The 21,482-nt window shown below is 39.1% G+C and overlaps 1 protein-coding gene and 1 long non-coding RNA gene across 18 annotated transcripts in view; one reads left to right on the top strand and one right to left on the bottom strand.

Annotated features, from left to right (window-relative positions):
- Positions 1-21,482, bottom strand: part of Tasp1 (taspase 1) — a 231,619-nt gene that overhangs the window by 21,347 nt on the left and 188,790 nt on the right. For 14 of the 17 annotated variants that reach the window (XM_039105021.2, XM_039105020.1, XM_039105026.2 and 11 more), the window contains one exon: positions 5,923-5,996. The exons of the other annotated variants lie outside the window; for them this stretch is intronic. In XM_039105021.2, coding sequence (XP_038960949.1) covers positions 5,923-5,996 — 74 coding nt within the window. Of the gene's footprint in view, positions 1-5,922; positions 5,997-21,482 lie in introns of those variants that run through there. 17 annotated transcript variants of the gene reach the window in all.
- Positions 11,491-14,659, top strand: LOC120101716 (uncharacterized). Its single transcript, XR_005502508.2, has 3 exons — positions 11,491-11,635; positions 12,194-12,348; positions 14,161-14,659. It is a non-coding gene; the product is annotated as an uncharacterized LOC120101716 (long non-coding RNA).

Raw genomic sequence — 21,482 nt, forward strand, 5'->3', positions numbered from 1 at the left:
TGAACACAGTTTGACTCACAGGGCAGAGGATATTACAAGTAAATAATTCCTAAGTAGCTGAAAGTTTAAAGTAATTCCAGCAGATATTCTAATGAGAGACATGTGACTAATGACAAGTCTCACCTCTGAGAGCTCCAGCCAGAAAATGAGCAAAGGCAGCAGTATGGAGGGCTGCAAGCATTCATCCAGCTGTGCTGGTTATAAACCAAGGCTAAAACTTTTGAACTGTATAACTAAAGTGGGGCTCACAAATGGTCAGACCTGGGTCATATGCAGGTGATTATTTTGAGGCATTTTACCTTAAAATAACTAAAGATTACACAGGACAGTTTAAGGATCACGAAACACTTACAAAGGTTTACCTGTTGTCAACATTTTGTTCCATATACTTAGTAATTTACTAGCCACACATTCAGTCACATAATACTTTCCTAAAAGACCAAGATTATACATACAGGCCCCATCTGCCTAGACAATTCAGTGTATGTTGTCTAAAATTATGGATAGTTTACTCTTAATCATACCATAGCTAGCAAAGTTAGAGAATTTAACAACAATGAATTCTTTTGCTAGCCATATTTTAATTTTGCAAATTGACCTAAAATGTATTACAACATTTTGCTCTTATATACAAAAGCCACTTTAAGGTGAGTTAAAACATTTCCTAAGATATCTTTGTTAGTATTCAATCTGGAACACTTCCACGCCCTTCTTGTTTATGACATTTGACAGTTGTATGTAGCACTGGTCCTTTTCACTTTCTTCTCAACATGCTCTTCAGTCTTGGTTTGTCTGTTTCCTGGTCCTCAAGTTCATGCTACACCCTTTCAGATGGAATGCTATACACGTGATACTATGTCCTTCTCAGGCTGCCACACCCAGAGGCACACACTGTCTACCTATTCCTTGATGGTGTACCTAATTCTGAACAGAGCTGTGGTGTGCCCTGTTTTCTTCATTATGCCATTGCTATTTCCACAACTAATAATAGACCTCTAGAGAGATATTAAAGCTGTAAAGTAGCCTATTCTTCAAGAATAAATTTTATAACAGTATTTATATTGTTGTTATAAAAAGTAACCTCTCTATATAAAAGAAACCTAATTCATTTAAGCTGAGAGTTATGTGCCTGAATCAGTTCCATGCCAGTTTAAATATGTTTTATTGCACTAGACTACGTGCAGAGTGTTTATGAGAAACTGCTCATTAACTGTCTAATCACTATAGAAAATAGGCAATATGATTTTTAAACCCAACTAATATTAATGCTCTAATGTTGTAGATAAAAAGAAATCTAGTTTATGTCAGAGAAGGGTGTTATAAATTAAATGATACAATGTTCTTTTCCTTATCTTTTAAAAAACATTACTTTAAAAAGAAAACAGAAACTTGTAATAAGAGCCCACCTTTATTCAAATTACCTATGACTCTGATCACAACCATTCATTAATTACTCCTTACCTTTTCCTGAGCAGTATGATGCTGAGGAGAGCTTTAATTTAAATTAAGCATAGCCTTATGTAAAACATTCAAATGTCTTTAGGTTCCATGTTCGGTAACAAGGAAAAGGAAAGTAATTTTTTAAAAATAAAACCTGTTTTTTTTGTTCAAGATAAAAGTTTTAAGTAAAATTACAGTTTTTAAAGCTGCTTCCTGCTCCTCTCGCTACCACACCTCTGAATGAAGGAGAGGATCTTTTCATTAAGAGCCAGGTCACTATATAACAATTCTTGACAGAAGCTGGTTACCCTGGGTGAGGCCACCAGATAGGCCAAAGGCTGCCGCCCTTACTCGCTGAAATAAATATGCTGCTAAAGTCCATTTTTTCTATTGAATCCAGAATCTCATCTATAACTTCTGCCTCACAACACAGCAAGCTCCACATTTATGACAAAAACAACAGTTCAGTGGGGTTTTGTAGATGTTGTTGTTGTTGTTGTTTTGAACAATGGTGTTTTATTTGTTTTATTTTTCTGGAAAGCATTTATAGCCAACAGTTCAAATGGTAAAGAAGGAAAAGGGGGGAGAATGAAAATGATCAAAAATATAATTTACAAATGAGGCAAAAGGAGCAGCTAGACATGTTGGCTTAATCCATACTACCTCCACATTATAAGCCAGAGAATTTATAGATAATATGAAAATCACACAGATACAAACACACATACACACACAGACACTGACACACACACATAGACACACAGAGACACACACACATAGACACACAGAGACACACACATTTAGACACACACACAGACACACACACACAGACACACAGACACACACACATAGACACACACAGACACACACAGATACACACACACAGACACACACACACAGACACACACACACAGACACACACACACACACACACACACACACACACACACACACACACACACATACACACCAAGCAGCACAGTGGAAGGCCAAACAGTTCTAGCGCCCACTCAGTTTCTGTACTTTCCTGACTGTGTTTCAGGTCACACAGCAGGTATCATCTACAGACCGCCAGCAGAGAAAGCCAGACTTCCACTCAGGGGACTTGGTACACCACTGGCCTCAGGGCTACACTTACCATGACCTTTTGTTCAAACATGATCATTATTGTTCAAGATCATATGCAAAGTATAAGAGAAGATTTAAATGGCTACAAGGAACTCTGTGGATTATTAGATTTGCTTCTTGTTTGGAAATTTCCAGTCATATACAAGAAGAGAACATTCTGAAAATATATGAATAACTATTTTCCACTCATTTATTAAAACCTATGGGCTCAATGTAGTAGCAACTAGTCACATTAGGCTATTAAAAAATTCTGTAAAGCTCAAAATTCAGTTCTTCAGTTCCGGTAGTCACATTTCAAATATGCAATAATTTTTAGCATGTAGCTCTGGTTCCCATATTAGGTAACACAGATATCAATGTTTCAACTACCATGAAAAAGCCTCTGTGCTGCTCCAAACATGTCTATCAGGCTTAAAGTGTGCAGTTACAATTCTCTTTGTGATAGATTATAAAGCAAAGAAATGTACAAATTCTTTTACAAAACAGGTCTCCTGACACAACATATACGTTTTATCATGTGAAGGTAAGACAGCAGGGGGTGCGTGAAACTTAGTGATATTTCACAAATACCAGTCAATCTCTTGCTATGAAAACGTTCCTATATACTACATTCATAGACATTCTGAGAACCTATTAGAGAAAATACATACAGATGAATACTGCATGTGAAATGAGTAAGTTAACTGCAGTCCTGTGTTATCTAACTATGAACATTGTTTCTGAGAAATCTGTCACTAGGTTATTTTATCTGAGTGCACATCACATGTATGACGTCACTAGGAAGTGTAGTCTAATGTGACCACTGACAAATACATGGTTTGTTGTTGCCCAAAATGTCTTTATGATGTATCACTACTCATTAGTTCACTTACTGATTTTAAAACTACTCAATGTGCATAAAAGAACATGTATCAGAAGTTTCTTTACTTGTTGTTTCGAAATAGGTAAAGTAGAAACTTTTCTTTTAAAATAGGGGCTTCCCACAAAGATTTTTTGCTCAAAAATTCTCCTGCGGTGCCTCAGTAACAGGGGAGGATGAGATCATCATTTAGGGAGACTTCACAGATGACATCATCAATGACATTCAGGAAAAGTGGCCAGAGGTAGATGATGACAGCATTGAAGACCTTGGAGAAGTGAAGAAGTGATTCTAAAGTCATGTTTCTGACTATGACCTGAGAGTTGACATGGCGCCAACAGAGGAGAGGCCTTTCATATATATGTGTGTGTGTGTGTGTGTGTGTGTGTGTGTGTGTGTGTGTGTGTGTGTATCCTACAGTAAGGCTGTAGACTCCTCGTCCTTGGTGTCCTTACTGTTCTATACAAGGCTGCTTGGGTGGTTGGTTGGTTTAGGGGTTATTTTGTTTGTTTGTTTTAATTGTCAAAGTCTGAAGAGAGAGAGAGAGAGAGAGAGAGAGAGAGAGAGAGAGAGAGAGAGAGAGAGAGAGAGAGAGAATGAGAATGAATCATGCTTATGCATGAATCTGAATTTAGTCAAATAAAATATTTTGGTCATTTGGTACTGATTTTTTTCTCTTTTTAACTTTCTATTTTAGGGAAACACTATAGATTGTACCTCTACTTGGTGCTCTCAGTGGGACCCAGGGTCTTGTGCATACTGGGCAAGCTGCCACTTCTTTTTGTGGGAGGTGTTTCTGTTGGTGGCTTACTGGCAGAAAGCTGAGCAAACTTTTCAAAAGAATTTGTATTTCATTTTCTTACTAGACGTATGTCTCCTTGGTTGGTGAGAATCTAACGGACTCTTAGTTGGATTAGTTCCTTCATTAACAAAAATCCACTTTGTTGATGTAACAATACAGGGGGTAAGTAGGTTTGCTCAATCCATTCTGGAGATTACTTGATGAAGTGTTAAAAGCCTTAGAACTCTGTATACTGTTGACCCAGTAAACCACCTCAGCTCTATCATAAGCTAAGGACAAGTTCTGTATACAACTCATGGATGAGTGTGCCAGTCAATGTTAATGGTGATGTTGGAGCTGATAAACAATACAGAATGGTTACAGAAATGGTGCAACTCATGAGAGGATACTATATATATCTGAAAATGCCTTTTCCAAGAATATTAGGAACCTGCGTGGTGATGTTGACTAGAGTCAGACTGCAAATTTGTTTTAGACATTCATTCTTACTGTTAGGAGTGAAAGATGCTCAGAAAGGTAGGAATTCTTATTCTGGCTATAGACGGTGGAGGTGAAATTCTAACCAATTAAAAATGGCATGTATCTGTTTTCAGTCTACAGTTTGGAAAGTAGCAATTTAACTAACTTATGGAGAAACAAGTCGTTTTAATGAATGAATGGGGTGCTTAAACTTTGAAAATCAGGTGTTACCTGTGAAAGTCTTTTAAGTTGCCTTAGGTGTGGGGACATAGGTAGCTGGGCAGTAGAAGGGCTTACCTACCATGCTTGTTAAAGATTCTTTAAGAATGTAGAGTCCATGAAATCATTATGCAAAACGCCCTGCTTACCTACCAAGCTTGTAGCATCACAAACACAAGTTGTTAAAGATTACTTTAAAAATGTAGAGTCCATGAAATCATTATCATGCGAAAACATCCTTTTTGAATGAAAGGGTGCTTTTCGTTTGTTTTAAAGTCTTATAAAAAACGTGTAATAAAGATGTGAAGTTAAAAATGAAAGGGGGGGCTTCCCAACATCATAACTTTGCAGCTAATGTACTTTAATGCCAAGTAGATGTCATATTTCACAGCTGTTCCTAAAAGTTTTTTGAACAGAAACATGAGACAAATATAAAACTAAATTCACAAATCTTGACTTTTACTCTCAAGATCAACATTGTAAGTTCAAGGATACCTAGCAACTCAAGAATTGACACCTTGATGATCTGTGGCTCACAGCAAGTCATGTGGCGCACAGAGGCAAAGCCCATGACAGCAGATGACAAGAGAATATGACTGAGGTCTACAAGCATGTCAGCCATTACTGTTAGGAAGGATGCAGAGATACAGCCAGGGTATACTTTTATATTGATTCAGTTTCCTTTATCTTTTTCAACCTTCCTTATGGTTCACCCATCTTGGTTAGCTTGTCAACCTTAATCCCATTTTCTTTTACAAATCCTGAGTTTCCTCTTTTCAGGTATTCATACTGGGCAAAGGGAACAAAATGAAAGCAGAATTTCCTAATTCACTTCATGGTGTCAAGAAGAACAGTTTAAAAATCTGATTTTCTTTGGAACTGTTGACTGTGCTTTGAATGTAGCTCACTGGTTACTACGTGAGACGTGGGAAAGTCATGTGTTTCAACAGACTGGCTGGAAGCTTACACACTGGCTATAAGGCATTCAGGTTATGACCTGGTTTTTCCCACTTACCTTGGCTTTGCCATCCTGGGCTGACATATAGCCCACGCACATGCTCTCTGTACTGTGGCTCCACAGAAATTCCACTGTGTGAACAAGAGCACAAATAGGCACATTCACATTCACAGATGGACAATAAATCTTTGCCTTTTTAATAGAATAGTTAAAGATAGCTTTATTTTTAACACTCATTCCCTACTTTCCATTTGCTCCTTCATAAATGTCAAAATGATTTAGTGCTCAAAGCTGTAATGCCATTTACTGTGAAATGAAAAATGTATTTCTTTCTTGTCAGAACTTATGATTATTACATGTAAAATAAATGCTCACAGTTGAACTTAGAACATGGGATACATCTACATTCATACTACCGTATAAAGTGATTTAGTAAATGCGATATCCCACAGTATAGTTTCTTTGAACATACACACATGCACATTTGCACAAATGCCTTAAATCTCTACTTAAGATACTACAGCAAGGATGGACAAATGGATCTGGATCAACTTGCTACAGTCAGTCAAGAAGTGCTCCAAGAATGAGAGCCACTTATGAAAAGACCCAGGGGTTGGCTCGGATGACTCTCACTGGCCAAATCTGCTCTCAACAAAATGACAGTGATAAATTTTAAGAACTGAGCACAGTAAGACCCAAAGAAGCCAAACTGATGGAAACAAACTCTTCCTTTCTTGTAGCAGAGTCAACGAATAAACACAGAAGACATTGAGTGCTTGTCACTCAAGCCTGATGATATGAGTTCAAAACATGAAATTCACAGTGGGAGAATGGATTCCCCAGAGTTGTTAACTTACCTGGATATACACTCTGTGACACCTGCATGTCCCACACATCATCATCATCATCATCATCATCATCATCACCACCACCACCACCACCACCACCACCACCACCACCATCACCATCATCACTATCATTATTAAAAATTACACTCATAACTAGACATTGTAACATCCTCCAGAGGCTTGGGGAACAGTGTAGAAGGGGTAGAAAAATAGAAAGATAAAAAAAGCCATCTTCGAGCAGACATAGTAATTATGGTCATGATCAAAGCCTTATTCAGTCAGCATCACAGAGACTTCTTCCTGAAGCAGATGGAACATATTCAGAGACCCACTGCCGGACACTACCCAGAGACAAATACCTTGGAACACATGGTTCTGAACAAGATGTCTCCATGAAATCCCTCCCCTGAGAGGTCAGTGAGCCCTACAGAAGACAAAGTAGAAGGGACAGAGGACACCAGGAGAACACAGCCCTCTAAAACAAATGAGAATACCTCATATGAACTCAGAGACTGAAGCAGAAATCATAGGCCCTTCCTTCATATCCTCTGCATACAGACTACAGCTTTCAGTTTAGTACTTTTATGTGACTCCTGAATGTGAATCAAGTGGGTCTCTGATTCTTGTGCCTTCCCTTGGGGCTCTTTCATTTTCCTGTTGATTTGGCTTTGTTCCAACTTTGATATGATAGCTTTTTGCTTTATCTTGTTATACTTTATTTTGTTATGTTTGCTTGTTATATCTTAGAAGCCTGCTCTTTTCTAATGGGAGACAGAACAAGAGTGGATCTGGACAGGAGGTGGGGGGGAGAGAGAGAGAGAGAGAGAGAGAGAGAGAGAGAGAGAGAGAGAGAGAGAGCGCAAGAGAGCTGGGAGGAGTAGAGGGAGGGAAAACTATAGAGCAAACTGTATGTAATAAAAGGGAGAAAAATCAAAACAAACAAAAATTATGATCATAAACTCATACCAGCTGCGGTTGCCTGAACTGAGTCTATACAAACACTGTCAAAAAGTCAGACATGGACAGGGGAAGGTCTCAAGAAGACTAGCCCATTCTCCCTCTGTTGAAGTACTGGTTATTGATAGAGTCTAGGAGAGGGAAGTCAGTGACTTTAGTTGTCTACCCACTAGTGATCCATTTAAGTTCCAATGAATTGTTTCAAACTGATGTCACATAGTAAGCTCTGATTAAATCAAACAAAATAAAATAACACATGAATCTGGGAAAGAAACTTTTGGGGAAGATGGATGGGTGGTGGTGGTAGGGATGGTAGGGAAAAAGCAAGGATGTGGGAAAGGAATAACCAGAATACATTACATACATGCATACATGATCAGTGAAAAAACTTAATGTATCTTTTAAAAAAGATTTCTTATCAAAGATAAATATAAAAATGTAAACCTGTTAGGCAATAAACTTTATAAGCTTTAACTAAATGAAAAGCTAATTCAACAACTACGGGTCAAACAAAATTGTTAGGTGTTGACCACGCAACTTATAACATAACCACTGAAATATATCACTTAAAATGCAGAACCAAATAACAGGCTGATGCAGCAATGATCTCTACTTAGTAATTCATTAGAATGCTTTAAATTTATCAAAGCAAACTTGCCAAAATAAACTTTTCAATTAGAAGGTGAGGGACACATGACACTAAATGCCATCTTGGATTGTACTCTGGACTGGAGTTACAAGGGATGTTACATGGACACTATGGAGGCAGTGCTGACATGTCTAGAAGATGCCCTTGTTCTTCGTAAGTACACACTGATGGATAACGAGTAACGGAGTTTAAATGTCCCCTAAAATATTTGAGGAAAGTGTGATATAGAGGAAGGATCAGGTGATGGAAGATACAGAAGATAGTTCAGGAAGGCAAAGCAATAGCACACCTGAGAGACGAATCCATGGGACCTCTTGTACTAGCCTTAAAACTTTCCCATACTCATGAAATCATATCTACATAAATGTTACAAACAACAATTCGCATATAAATGACACACAAAATATCTTTTGCTGTGAAGAGATAGTAGGACTATGGAAACTTTATAATAGTTCTACTTCCCACGCTGTGTCTTACACACCGTCTTTTACTTAAAAAATAAAAGCATTTTATATTAAATAAAAAGCATTTAAAGGGTTGGAGAGATGGCTCGGTCGTGAAGAGCACTGACTACTCTTCCAAAGGTCCTGAGTTCAATTCCCAACAACGTGGCTCACAACCATCTGTAATGGAGATCCAATGCCCTCTTCTGATGTGTCTAATGACAGAAACAGTGTACTCACATACATGAAATAAGTAAATATTTTTTTAAAAAGCATTTAAAAAATAAAAGTTAAAAGAATATAAAACATTTGATGGGGTTGGGGATTTAGCTCAGTGGTAGAGCGCTTGCCTAGGAAGCACAAGGCCCTGGGTTCGGTCCCCAGCTCCGAATAAAAAGAACCAAAAAAAAAAACCCCAAAAAAACAAAACAAAAAAAACCCAAAAACATTTGATTATTTGGTTGGCTTACAGGTTCAGAGGTCTAGTCCTTTACATCCATCCCTTCATTGTGGGATGCATGGTGGTGCACGGCACGGGCAGACATGGTGCTGGAGAAGTAGCTGAGAGTTCTACATCTGGATCCACAGAGACCCTGGTTCTGAGCATCTGACACCTCAAAGCCCAGCCCTAGTGATGCACTTCCTCCAACAAAGCTATACTTTCAAATGGTGCTATTTCCTATAAGCCTGTGGAGGCTGCTTTCATTCAAGCCACTACAAACTTCAAGCACAATGTTCTGGATTCTAAGTTTTTAAAAACATTTTAAAAGTCTTGCTATATTTTTCCAACAAAAATCTCTAATGTGCCTGATAATAAAATTGCATTGCCCAACATCAAGCCCTAGGCATCCCAGACCATTCATCTGTTTTTATCTCTGTGCTAATTATGCTTAAAGACGCGTGTTAAGACACAACATGGGAAGAAGAGTGGTCCTCGGCACTGTAGGCTTTGCCAGACATGTGGGAAAGAAGGAGTGAGGGGCAAGAAAGGCTTCCTCAGAAACATGGTTCATTCCCTCCTTATTAACTAATTATCAAACCTGGCAACCTGCTAAGCAGACTCTCGGCTGCCGAGGGCAGGAAAACAGTCATGCGATGAAGTAAGTTCTCTTCACCAGATGTTTTTCCTTCCACACACATTTGCTTTAAGCTTCAAAACTCTTCAAGTCCAGAGCAAGGTCTTGAATATGCTAAGCTGCCCAACAAAGCAAAGGCTCTGGTCTTAATGGAGGTTTATATGAAGCAATGATTTCATTAAAAAAAAAACAGCAGCTAAGACAACACTAAAATTGTGATTTCTTGTTTAATGAAGATGGCAACTGCTCAGGAATGAGATGGGCCCTACAGAAGAGACACACAAAGGCACACAAAGCAAACACACATACCCAGCAACAGACCCCAGAAAACTAACAACACTAACATGAAAAACAATGTGTGTGAGTGTGTGCGCACCACACATCGCCTCTGATATTGGTGTTTGCATTCCAAGCTTTTCCAGTAGGTTTCTCCACTGCTCAGTTCCCCATCACCACTAAGTAGGGCAGGCAAGTTGGCCTGTGAGCTTCCAGAGATTCTCTTGTCTTTGCCTTGGAGTTTCCCAAAGAACTGCTGCCGTTTTAGATAAGTGTGCTACCACATCCCACTTTATGTGGATTCTAAAGACGTGAACTCTGCTCCTCAGGCTTCTGTGACAAGCACCTTATCCACAAAGTTACTTCACTAGCCCCATTTTAATGATTTTTAAAAACACTGTTCTCCCTAAAACTGTAACTCAAAGGGGCTGGAGAGATGGCTCAATGGTTTAGAGCACTTGATGCTCTTCCGGAGGTCCAGAGTTCCATTCCCAGCACCCACACGGTGGCTCACAATCCTCTGTATCTCTTAGTCCCAGGGGAGCCAATGCCCGTTTCTGGCTTCTTGCGCACAATGTACATGTAGTATAAAGAGACATACATATATGCAAAATACCTATACACATAAAAATAAAAAACATACCTTTTAAAAAATAGAACCCACATTCAAAATATATGAAGATACTTAATCTTATAATACACAGGAGTTCAAAACTTTATGAAATACTATTTTGATACTGAAAAGTTTTCAGCAAGATTTTAGCTATATAATTTAAAAGTTTTTAAAACAATGTCTACACTTATTTGTTCAATGTTTTCACAAATATTTGTTATCCCCTACAGAATGCAATATACTGTTTTGACACATTATTCTTTCACTTTAGAAAATGATTTTATTTTTGTTAAAATCATAATTTTTATTTCCAGTATCATTTCAGTTTAGTTTTTCTTCTCTCTTTATTAAATTCCATTGTCAACATCTTGCATTGACTTCATTTTACTCAGATGTTTTGGTTGGTTTCATTAAGGAATTTAGCTTCTCCTCTTTTCTTTGAACTTATATAATCACATTGACTTCAAAAAATTAAAAGATGGCACAATATTCATAAAGCAATAAATGTAACATGTCATAAATTATATATTAAATAAGTATAATTAGGTGGATACAAGGACAAAGATTACATGAACATCTTAATGAATTTAAAAAGGCCTTTGATAAAATCCAACATTTTTTCTCTTTTTTTCATTTTTTCACTGTAGAGACTAAAAGTGGAGAGAAAATAACTCAACATAATGTAAGACTCCCAAATTAACTGGTAAGCCCCACCCACCCAAGGACCAGGTAACTTCATGGAATGCTGGGAGTTGTAGCTGTTAGAAAAGAACAACAAAGCCTCTTGGGAAATTATGGTAGCCTGTGGGGTTGCCCTTATAAGTGCTTGCAAAGTATCTCAAGGCCACTCTAGAGAACCCTAATTCTCTGGGGATTCCAGGGATTGATCCTGACCAAAGTCCATCTGGGTCAGTTCTTAATAAAGCTTACTTCAAATTTGGTTCAAAATGATGGAACTGGTTTTTCTCCAGCAAATCTCTGGATTAACAATAATAGAGACTAGGACAAATCTACAGCCAGCATCAGGATACACTAAGAAATAGTTGAAGTTTTTATACTAAGAACAGGAACAAGACAAGGCCTTCTACTCTGTGCACTCTTACTCAATATAGTAACTTGAAGTCTTAGCCAAAGCAGTAAAATAAGCAAATAAAATGGTTATAAACAGGAAAGAATTGGTGTGAGGTGGAATCTCAGAGTTGTTTTGATTCACATTTCCATGATGACTAAGGATGTTGAACATTTCTTTAGGTACTTCTCAACATTTGAGATTCCTTAGTTGAGAATTATTTGTTTAGCTCTGTAGCCCATTTTTTAATAGGGTTATTTGGTTCTCTAGAATATAACTTCTTTAGTTCTTTGTATATTTTGAATTTTAACCCTCTATTGGATGTAGAGTTGGTAAAGATCTTTTCCCAATCTATAGGTTGACATTTGTCCTATTGACAGTGTCCTTTGCCTTACAGAAGCTTTACAAAAACTTAGGTGACAACAGATACTGGAGAAGATGTAGAAGGAACACTCCTCCATTGCTAGTGGGATTGTAAGCCACTAGCTTGCAATTGTAAAGCCAACCTGGAAATCATCTGGCAGTCCCTCAGAAAACTGGAATGCTAGAGAGGTAAGGGGAGTGGATGGGGAAGGGGAATGGGATGGAGGGGTTTGCAGAGGGTAGACTGAGAAGGGGACATTTGAAATGTCAATAAATAAAATAACCAAATAAATAAATAAATAAATAAATAGGAAAAGATTAAGTATTCTTATTTGCAGATGACATGATTCTATAAATAAGAAACCCTAAAGATTACACCAGAAAACTCTTAGAATGGAAAACACTTTCAGCAAAGGAGGAGGATCAAAAATTAACATAAGATATCAGTAGTTTTCATGTATACTGATGACAAGCATACTGGGAAAGAAATCCTATTCACAATGGCCTTCAAAAGTAAATAGAGTTTTGGAAACTAATAAGAGACCCAATGAAAGAGGTGATCTTTCAAGGGAGGAGATATAGAATACAAAGATATAAAGAAGGGGGAAGAAAATAATGAACGTATAGGATAAAGAGGTGGAGGACAGAAGAGTAGAATGGGAGTGACGCAGAAAAGGAAATATGGGGAGGGATCACTAACAATAAAAACATCTTAAAAATCATATGAAAGCCAGTAGGAAGCACAGTTTATAGAGTAAGCACTGGAGAGACCAGGGTTGTTAAGCACACAGGCCTGTTTTCTGTCACAGAAGGAATGTGACGCCTGGTCACCTGAAATGTGAAGTAAAAGTTGTCAAACAAACTGGTGATCCTTTGCTATTCTATTAGGATCCAGCCTCCACCTGAATTTCCCCCAAATCCTGAAAATGGATTAGGCCTAATCCCAGGTTTTGTCTTATGAAAGAGGCCCCATGTACTCCATCAATAGACTCTCTCTATGTGCTTATTACAAATCCTTCCTCTGTACGCCCGAGCCCTGAGCTCTGTGTACCAGCCAACAGAACTCATTGTGATGGTAAAGGTCACAGGTGTTTTGGTACTTTGTTAGGGACTTTCTATGTAACTATGCCTGGAGCTTTGCTATCAAAATTGTCACAAGGAGAATTTTCACCCCGAAGTTTGACTGTTTAAATAGGTATGAAAAATAAAGCACAACATTAGATTCTCTAGAAGTCTTGATCCAGTTTGACTGGCCAACTCCGGCTGCACTGAGCTCTCTTTCTCACATCATCACAGTTGATAAAGCATGTCAGCAGTGATACCTGCAAGAACCCCACAACAGAAGCTCAGTACTGTAGAAGCTTCTTAAAATATATATTAAGCGTATATAAATAGAGTTTAAATGGAGTTATCCCCATAATGGGAGACAATACTCCAACTAGGTACGTAGGTACTATATGCTACCAAATAAAACACTGAGTTCTATATGAGTTGTTTGTTGGCCAACGGGTCAAATAGACTGGCAAACATTACTGGTTATTGCCAATGTCTTTGTTACCCTTCACACTTCACAGGCAGACACTGCATCACCTGGACTCAGAGAGCAGGGGAAATCACGCTGGCACTCACCTGGAAGCTTCATCCCTATTGTCTAGTTCTTAGTGCTGAAAGGTGCTGTGCATACTACTGGAGGAGAAAGGGAGTCATCACTCTCACCTAGCTATGAACCCTGTGAGCTACAATAATGAGTCAGTTGTGGTACTATTACTATGGAAATAACCACTTTCTGATTGGCTGTAAGGCCCACTCCACAAGACAGAACAGGCAATGCTTGTGGGCAAATAATCTATGACTATATAAGCCATATTCCCTAGGGGAGAACCCAATATTATTATTTTACTAAATAGACATAGTACTAAAAAAACCCCTAAAGACATATTGCTATACCCATGGATCAGTTCATTGCTTAACCTTAACCAGAGAAGCTTTTTTATTTTACAGGAGATTGTAATAAATACTGAGCATAAGAGACACTGGAGTGTTCAGCTGAATGGAAAATACCCATTCCTCCCCACCAGGCTCAGGGACCTTCAATGAAGAATTGGTAACAAACACAGTAAAAGCTAGAGGTGGTGGATAAACAGAAAGGGAACCAAGAACTGTCAAGCTTGCACCAGACAAAAAGTTTTAGTCTGAAATCCTTATGTGCAGAGGAAGGTATGGACATGAGATTGCACCACTGTGAAGAGCTGTTGGCACCAATGTTTCACTGGAGCACTGCTGGGAGAGAGAGAGTCTAAATCATGTAATGCTGGCCCTGGCAGGTGAAATACACTCCACAGTATGCCCCACTCACAAGATACTTGGATACCACAGACTGAACCTGATGTGCTTAACAAACCAAAACAAGGAAGAAACTGAAGTTGAAGGAGTGTCAAGGTGAAAATGGAGAGAGAGAGCTAATGAGGGGGGATGAATAAAAAGAATTCATTGTATAAAATCCTGGAAGAGTTAATACGATTATTTTTTAATTCACTATAATTAGCCATCAGTGAAATACATATTAAAACTACTATGAGACTCCATCTTACTGCAGTCAGCATGTCTACAAGTGATAACACATTATGGCTATATATGAGAAAGAGGAGTTCCTTTCACTACCAAAGGAGTGTAAACTGGAGCGGCCACTATGAAAATCAGGATGGATGCTTCTGAAAAGAACTAAAATGAGAAGTCCCACACAGCCCCACTAATATACATACATACATACATACATACATACATACATACATACATACATGTGTGTGTTATATATAATACTAATATATATACATACATGTATACATATATATAAAACACACATACATATACACACGCGTGCGCGCGCGCGCGCGCACAGACACACACACACACACACACACACACACTGAAAACTGAACCTAGGGCACATAGGCAGGCTTCCTATCATTAGACTATATCCAACTCTTTTCCCCTCTATATAAGCCAGCTATACCACTCCTGAGAATGCATTGTTAATTCCAAAGATAGGAGAAGAAATACTAGTGACCCAAATCATCATGACCAAATTAATTATTCTTTTTTTATTTGGTACATAGGCTGTCTCTCCCTAAGGTGGGATTCAAAAGGTCAGTATTGGATGTGAGGGAGACAAGGTTTTTATAGCTCAGGGACAGGGAGTTTCCAAATAGGGGATTTGGCAGGAAAAACAGGCAGGCTTGCAGGAGCAGAGCATTATAACAAGTTAGTCCTAACAACCTCCTAAAAACAAAGACATGGTTCAAGGGAGGCATAAGAAAGTAGTTACAACAAGGTAGTCATAGGGGGTCATATAACTTCTTGAAACAAAAGTAGGGTGGTAAGATGGTTTATTAACAACTTTTGAAATAAAGACATGGTTGTCTTTCCTAGAAGAGGCTTGATAGAAGTATCTGTAGGTAAGATTATTGTGGGGCATAACTCAAGCCATGAGAAACAGAGGTTTAACCATAAACAACAATGAGCCTAGTTTGTGTTACTAGAAGAATACACTTAAGCCTAAGATAGAGGCAGGGTAGTTCTTCAATATCCGTAAGTATATTTGGATACTGAGGTTTATTACTGCTCTATTCACAATAGCTAAATTCATTGTGCCTAGATGTCTATCAACTGATGGATGAAAAGCAAAAATGTGGCACAGATACATAACAATTTTATTTGGGTGTAAAGTGAAATCTGTGGGAAAAATGGATAGAATTATGAAGTCCATCAAGCAAGGTAATTCAGGCTTGGAAAAACAAATAGCACACATTATCTTTAACTCATACGTCCTACATTCTACCTTCTATGCCCATGAGAAGGGAGAAAGAACTCTCTAAGGTACAAAGGCAGAGTGGTAGAATGTGAGAAATTGACAAAGGACTCTGGCAGATTTTTCTCTAAGAGATGACTTCTCAGCACATCATGTCATACAACGATATGGAAAGAGTTACACATGATAATGTTTGTGTGCCATTCTTAGGTGGAGATGAAATAATTAAATGTGTCCCCCTCAAGAATGATAAAGTCCAGAGAAATGCCTCAGCAGTTAAGAGCACATATTGCTTTTGAAAAAGACCCAAGTTCAAGTCCCAGAGCCCACATCAGACAACTTACAACTATAACTCCAACTTCAGAGTATCCAACAATCCTCTGAAGTTATACATACATGTATACATGATTAAATAATCAAGTTCTGAATGCTAAGTTAATGGCAGAACAGGGACACTAGGAAGGGACTCTTTATTCACTGCTTTGAACAGAAGGATCCACCGTTGGGTAATGCTATGGAAGGTTGAACTTCAGGTCTGGTGGCTCCTGCTATATGGACCAGCCCAAAGTCTCAGTTCAAAGCTAGGCTTCTCATGTCATTTAGGTCACCATGTTTCCTGGATCCTCTGAGGGACAAGTTACCCATTCTATTTTGAAGCAAGTGGACCATCCCATCAGACAGAAAACCTGGTAAGGTTGAAGTAGGTTCAAAAACCTCAGGCATTCCCATAATTGAGGATGGCAGATGTTGGAACCAGCTCCTGGCCAGGGCCTACCTGTCCTGGAACAATGACCACAATACACCATTGAGAGGACCATGGCAACCTGTCATGTAGTACAAAAATCTAGAGTTCTCCATGCTAATGAGGTATCTAGATAGGCCCCAAGTGTTTAGCCAATGGGCTCCCCTTCTTGGGCATCCCTTCCTGCAAAAGGTATTTAGTCCATGGTTCACCCTGAGTCACATATGCATTTACACCTGCCATGAATAAAGCAGTTTGGACAAGCAAGGATCACTCTTTCATCAGGAATCCCAGGGGGGAGGCCTTCATCATAAAGAGTTGTACCTAAATCTCCTGGAGAAACCCTTCTCTCCCAGTGCTCACGCAGAACCAAATCAGGTTCTGTCCCAGCCCACCTGGGGCTCAGCTATCCCCCTCCTGCTGGGGAGCAGGGGAAAGGAAGACCTGTGGATGACCATTCTCAACTCCTCTCAGTCCTCAGCAGCATCTGGATGCACAGGAAATTGAGAACCACAGCATCCATCTCAGTCCCTCTTGCTTCTCACCCAGGAAAATCAGGCTGGGATTCCCTATCTTAGACTGTGTTCTGCCTTCCCTGAGTGCCATGCCGGCAGTGCTCAGGCATCCCAGTCGAGGCAGATATGCAGCTGGACACTGCATGATGTTTCTCCCAGGATGCCTTTCTCTTTCTCCATTATCCACATACTATCCCATTTAAATTATGTCTTTTTCAGTCCTTACCAGGCTGAAAGCAAAGAATTCCCATCCAAATGAATTCTCTTTCTAAACAGAAAAAAAAAAAGCACTTGGATACCCCATTAAAAATACAAACATACAGACACAAACACAGAAAAACACATAGAGAGACATACAGAAACACATAGATCCAGGCACACACAAATATATAGACTAAACAGATATGTGTGTATACACACACACACACACACACACACACACACAGAGAGAGAGAGAGACACACACACACACACACACACAGAGAGAGAGAGAGAGAGAGAGAGAGAGAGAGAGAGAGAGAGACAGAGAGACAGAGAGACAGAGAGAGAGAGAGAGACTCAGTCAGACAGGCACATATACACATATATACACACATATATTCTTCCAATTGTCCTTAACAGTCCCCAGCTGCCCTGGCTCCCGCAACCATTTAAAGCCTCTCTACTTGGCTTTATGTCCCAATTTCTTGGAGGAAAACAGAACTCTAAAATCAGAACCGTCTTGGCTGGGCAGTTGCCAAGTCAGCTGCTGCTCCTTAGACTTGGGTGGGATGACATACTACAGGATGCTTTGCACACCATATAAGTAACTCCTTATTGAATAAAGAAAAATGCATTTTTCAGTGGGAAGAATGAGGAACTGTAAATACAGCAGCCTCTTCTTATCTGCTGCTGGCTGTTAAGGACTTCTTCACCCAGTAAGTAGGTGGCTTGTGGTTTAGAAGTAATACACAAAAATGATCTACCGTCTTGACACAGAATCTGTATGAATCTAACAAGACAAGTTTCATTATGTCCATGAAGTAGCTGGGGCGGCATGCTTCCCTGTTAAACTGTGACTGGTAAACTGTCCTGGGAGCAATGGAGACTGAGCTCCACAGGACCCCACTTACACTAAGCTGAGGAGACAATCCAGAGATGTGGGTAAGGGAGGGATGTACAGAAGGAATGTGAGACAGACAGAATAAAAGCCCTAACGTCACTTCGACTTTCCTCCTGTTTATTCTCTGATGGCACTTGAGACTGCTAGCTGCAGAGGTCCTGGCTGAGACCTTGATGATCTCTACTAAACAGAAAACCACTCAATAAAGCGAAGTTTATTGAGACACGATTTTATTCATTCATTCAACAATTCAGGACTGATCTCATGATCCAGTGACACCCATTACCCTTTAACCAGACAAAAATTGATGATAAAATTGGCAAAATTGCTTCCTGAGTTTTAAAAGAGTTACCACAAGTACATAACTGGCAGAATTCGACTAAGAAATCTTCATATTTTTAGATGGAAAACAAACCCTAACAATAAATTTAAAAACTTGTGGCTAAATAGCTAGAACTATAGTTCTCATAAAAAAGAAAATCATAACCAAAGAAGACTATTTCTAGTTTTAAAAGAATGTTAGAAAAATTTAAAGAAAGAAATGTTCTGTTATAAACAGAGTAGATAAAAAATATTTCCAAAAACACAAATCAGAGAACAATACTGCTAAGACTACTTACTCGTGGCTGCTAAAATGTTTAAATATTATTATCTGCTTATTTGCTGAACAGCTCAGCTCCTTTAACCATGTGCCCTGACTTAAAGGAGAATTAAAATGTCAACCCATCTTTCAAGACAGTAGTGGAGATGGACCACCTCTAAAGCACAGCCAAGGGAAATGAACTTCCCACCACGATGGCTCACAGGACCCTTGTGGAAATGAAAGTTTTCATTCTGCTTCTCAGGCAACTCAGTAACATCAGCCAAATATCCACAGGGTCAGTCTCCTTGTCCTGTCCTAGAAGCGAATTTGCCAGTTAGCTTCATGATCATGTGAGCCTCAGAGAAGTATCTTTTCTTAGGTGCTCACAGAGGCCAAGGACATGTAATCAAGTGGTGCTGCTGCTGTCCCAGAAGGAAGCTCCATGAGCACACATATTTATGGCACACCAATCTTTTAATGCCAGGGGAAAAAATCTGGAGGAATTTTAAGATTACAGTAAAATGACTTTTGGATGTTCCAGGAAGCATCAAGTCAATGTAATATTTTTATGTCCAAACCACATCATGCTTTGGTAACAGGAGAAGTAACAATACAACAAAAAGTACTCCATAAAGAATGCATGTTCTCAACATGGGGAGGCAGAGGGAAGCTCTAACTGCAACTGCAGAGCAGTGATAGCATTAAGCTGAAAATGATAAAGGAAGTCACTGCTCTTCTCAGTTAGCCATGAAACGGAACAAAGAAATTCTCAACAAAGTTCAAAAATCAAACACTACCAAACAACATACCATTTGGATACCTAGAAATATGAAAAGGGTTTAAGGAAAACCCAAAGGTAACCATGAAATAAAAGCTCAGGGAAAAGGGCTGTAAGATCAGAGAGGCCCACATGGGGGTTTCAAAGATATGGGTAATGGGCAATTTCTTGGGCTGGGCGTCAGGTCCACAGGTGTTCACTTTATTATTGCTCTTTATAACTCACAAACTTAGTATGTCCTTCTTTAAAACATACATGAAACATTGCGCTGTAAAAGATGAAAATCACAGGAGGTGGATAAAGGGGTAGCTAGAGGATGGAAGCACGCCATACTCAAAACTTAATTATCAGCAACATAAACACATTTCCAGGTAGAAAGAACCTGAGTTATACTCTAAGTAAAGCGGATTAACTTAATGGCAAAGTAACAATCACCATGTGTGCTCATAAGATGAACAGGTTCTGGAAGACTGTGGGCCTACACCCCTGTCTGACATTAAGGAATCCAACAGAGCCTTGAGCCAAAGAGAGAACCCTTTACTGTGCAGCCCTTACACAACCTGGGTTGCTGACGATTTCCCTCAACTACATGGAGGGTGTTTTACAGTGGCCTGTTGCTCCTACCGACCACTTAAGGAAGAAAATCTTCAACTTCATAGGCTCTAATCAAGACATGGTATATAGGATACAAAGCAGGATTAGTTATTTATGGGAGGTATTTGCATATATTCTAATGACCTCTATCACAAGCTTAAATTAGCAGCACACTCACTGATTCCATTAGGGGGGATGGTTTCTTATGTGCCTTTGTTTGCACATTTTTAAAATATTTATTTTAATGTGTATGTGTATTTTACCTACATGTGTGTCTGTGTATCATCTGCATGTCTGGTGCCCTGGGAAGCCAGAAGAGGATGAAGCCACCATGTAGGTGCTAACTATCAAACCAAAGATCTCTAGAAGAGTAGCCAGTGCTTTTAACTGATGAGCTTTAACCGATGAGCTCCTGTTTGCACAGTTCTTAACCATACAATCCCAGCAGCCTCAAGAAAGCACTTCAATAAGGCCTGGAGAGCATACAATTATACTTTAGCAGGTAAAAATATATTGGCATTTCCCCCCTCTAACATCATATAGAAAATTAATTCTTTTCAGCTGTTTCATCCAGGGACAAAAATTTTGCTTTGTGTTAAATATGCAGTTTGTATGCTGGGTTTTGTCAGCATCTCTTGATCTGGAGAGTGGGACATGACAGGCAAGTGTTAGAAACATGTTCAGGGCCACACTGTCCCTCCGTAAGGGTGGGTACAGAAGCTGTCTTCTGGGAACCATTTAAACTATCTCTACATCTTATTCCTGGACAAACAATAAGCAAAATTGTCAAAACTGTGTTGCTTGCATTTTAGAACATATGAGAATATTTTGTGATATTTCATTTTTCTGGAAGAACAGTCAACTCAAACTAAAGAAATGGCTTAGTGGGTAAAGTTCTCCAGAATCCACATAAAAGCTTGATGCAGTAGGGCACATCTTTAATGTCAATGCTCTAACTGGGGATTGGAGAAAGACACAAGAAATCATCAGATGCTCAAGGGGCAGTAGCCTGGAGTATGAAGCAGTAAGAAGAACAACAAGAGAGGCCCTGTCAAAGGAGGAAGACGAGGACACCTTAGGTTGTTTTCTAATCCTCACATATGCTCATCTCCAACCATATCCAAGTACGTGTACACACACAAACACACACACACACACACACACACACACACACACACACACACACACACACACCAGTCGG

Source organism: Rattus norvegicus, chromosome 3, assembly GCF_036323735.1.
Source record: "Rattus norvegicus strain BN/NHsdMcwi chromosome 3, GRCr8, whole genome shotgun sequence".
Classification (NCBI taxonomy): Eukaryota; Metazoa; Chordata; class Mammalia; order Rodentia; family Muridae; genus Rattus; species Rattus norvegicus.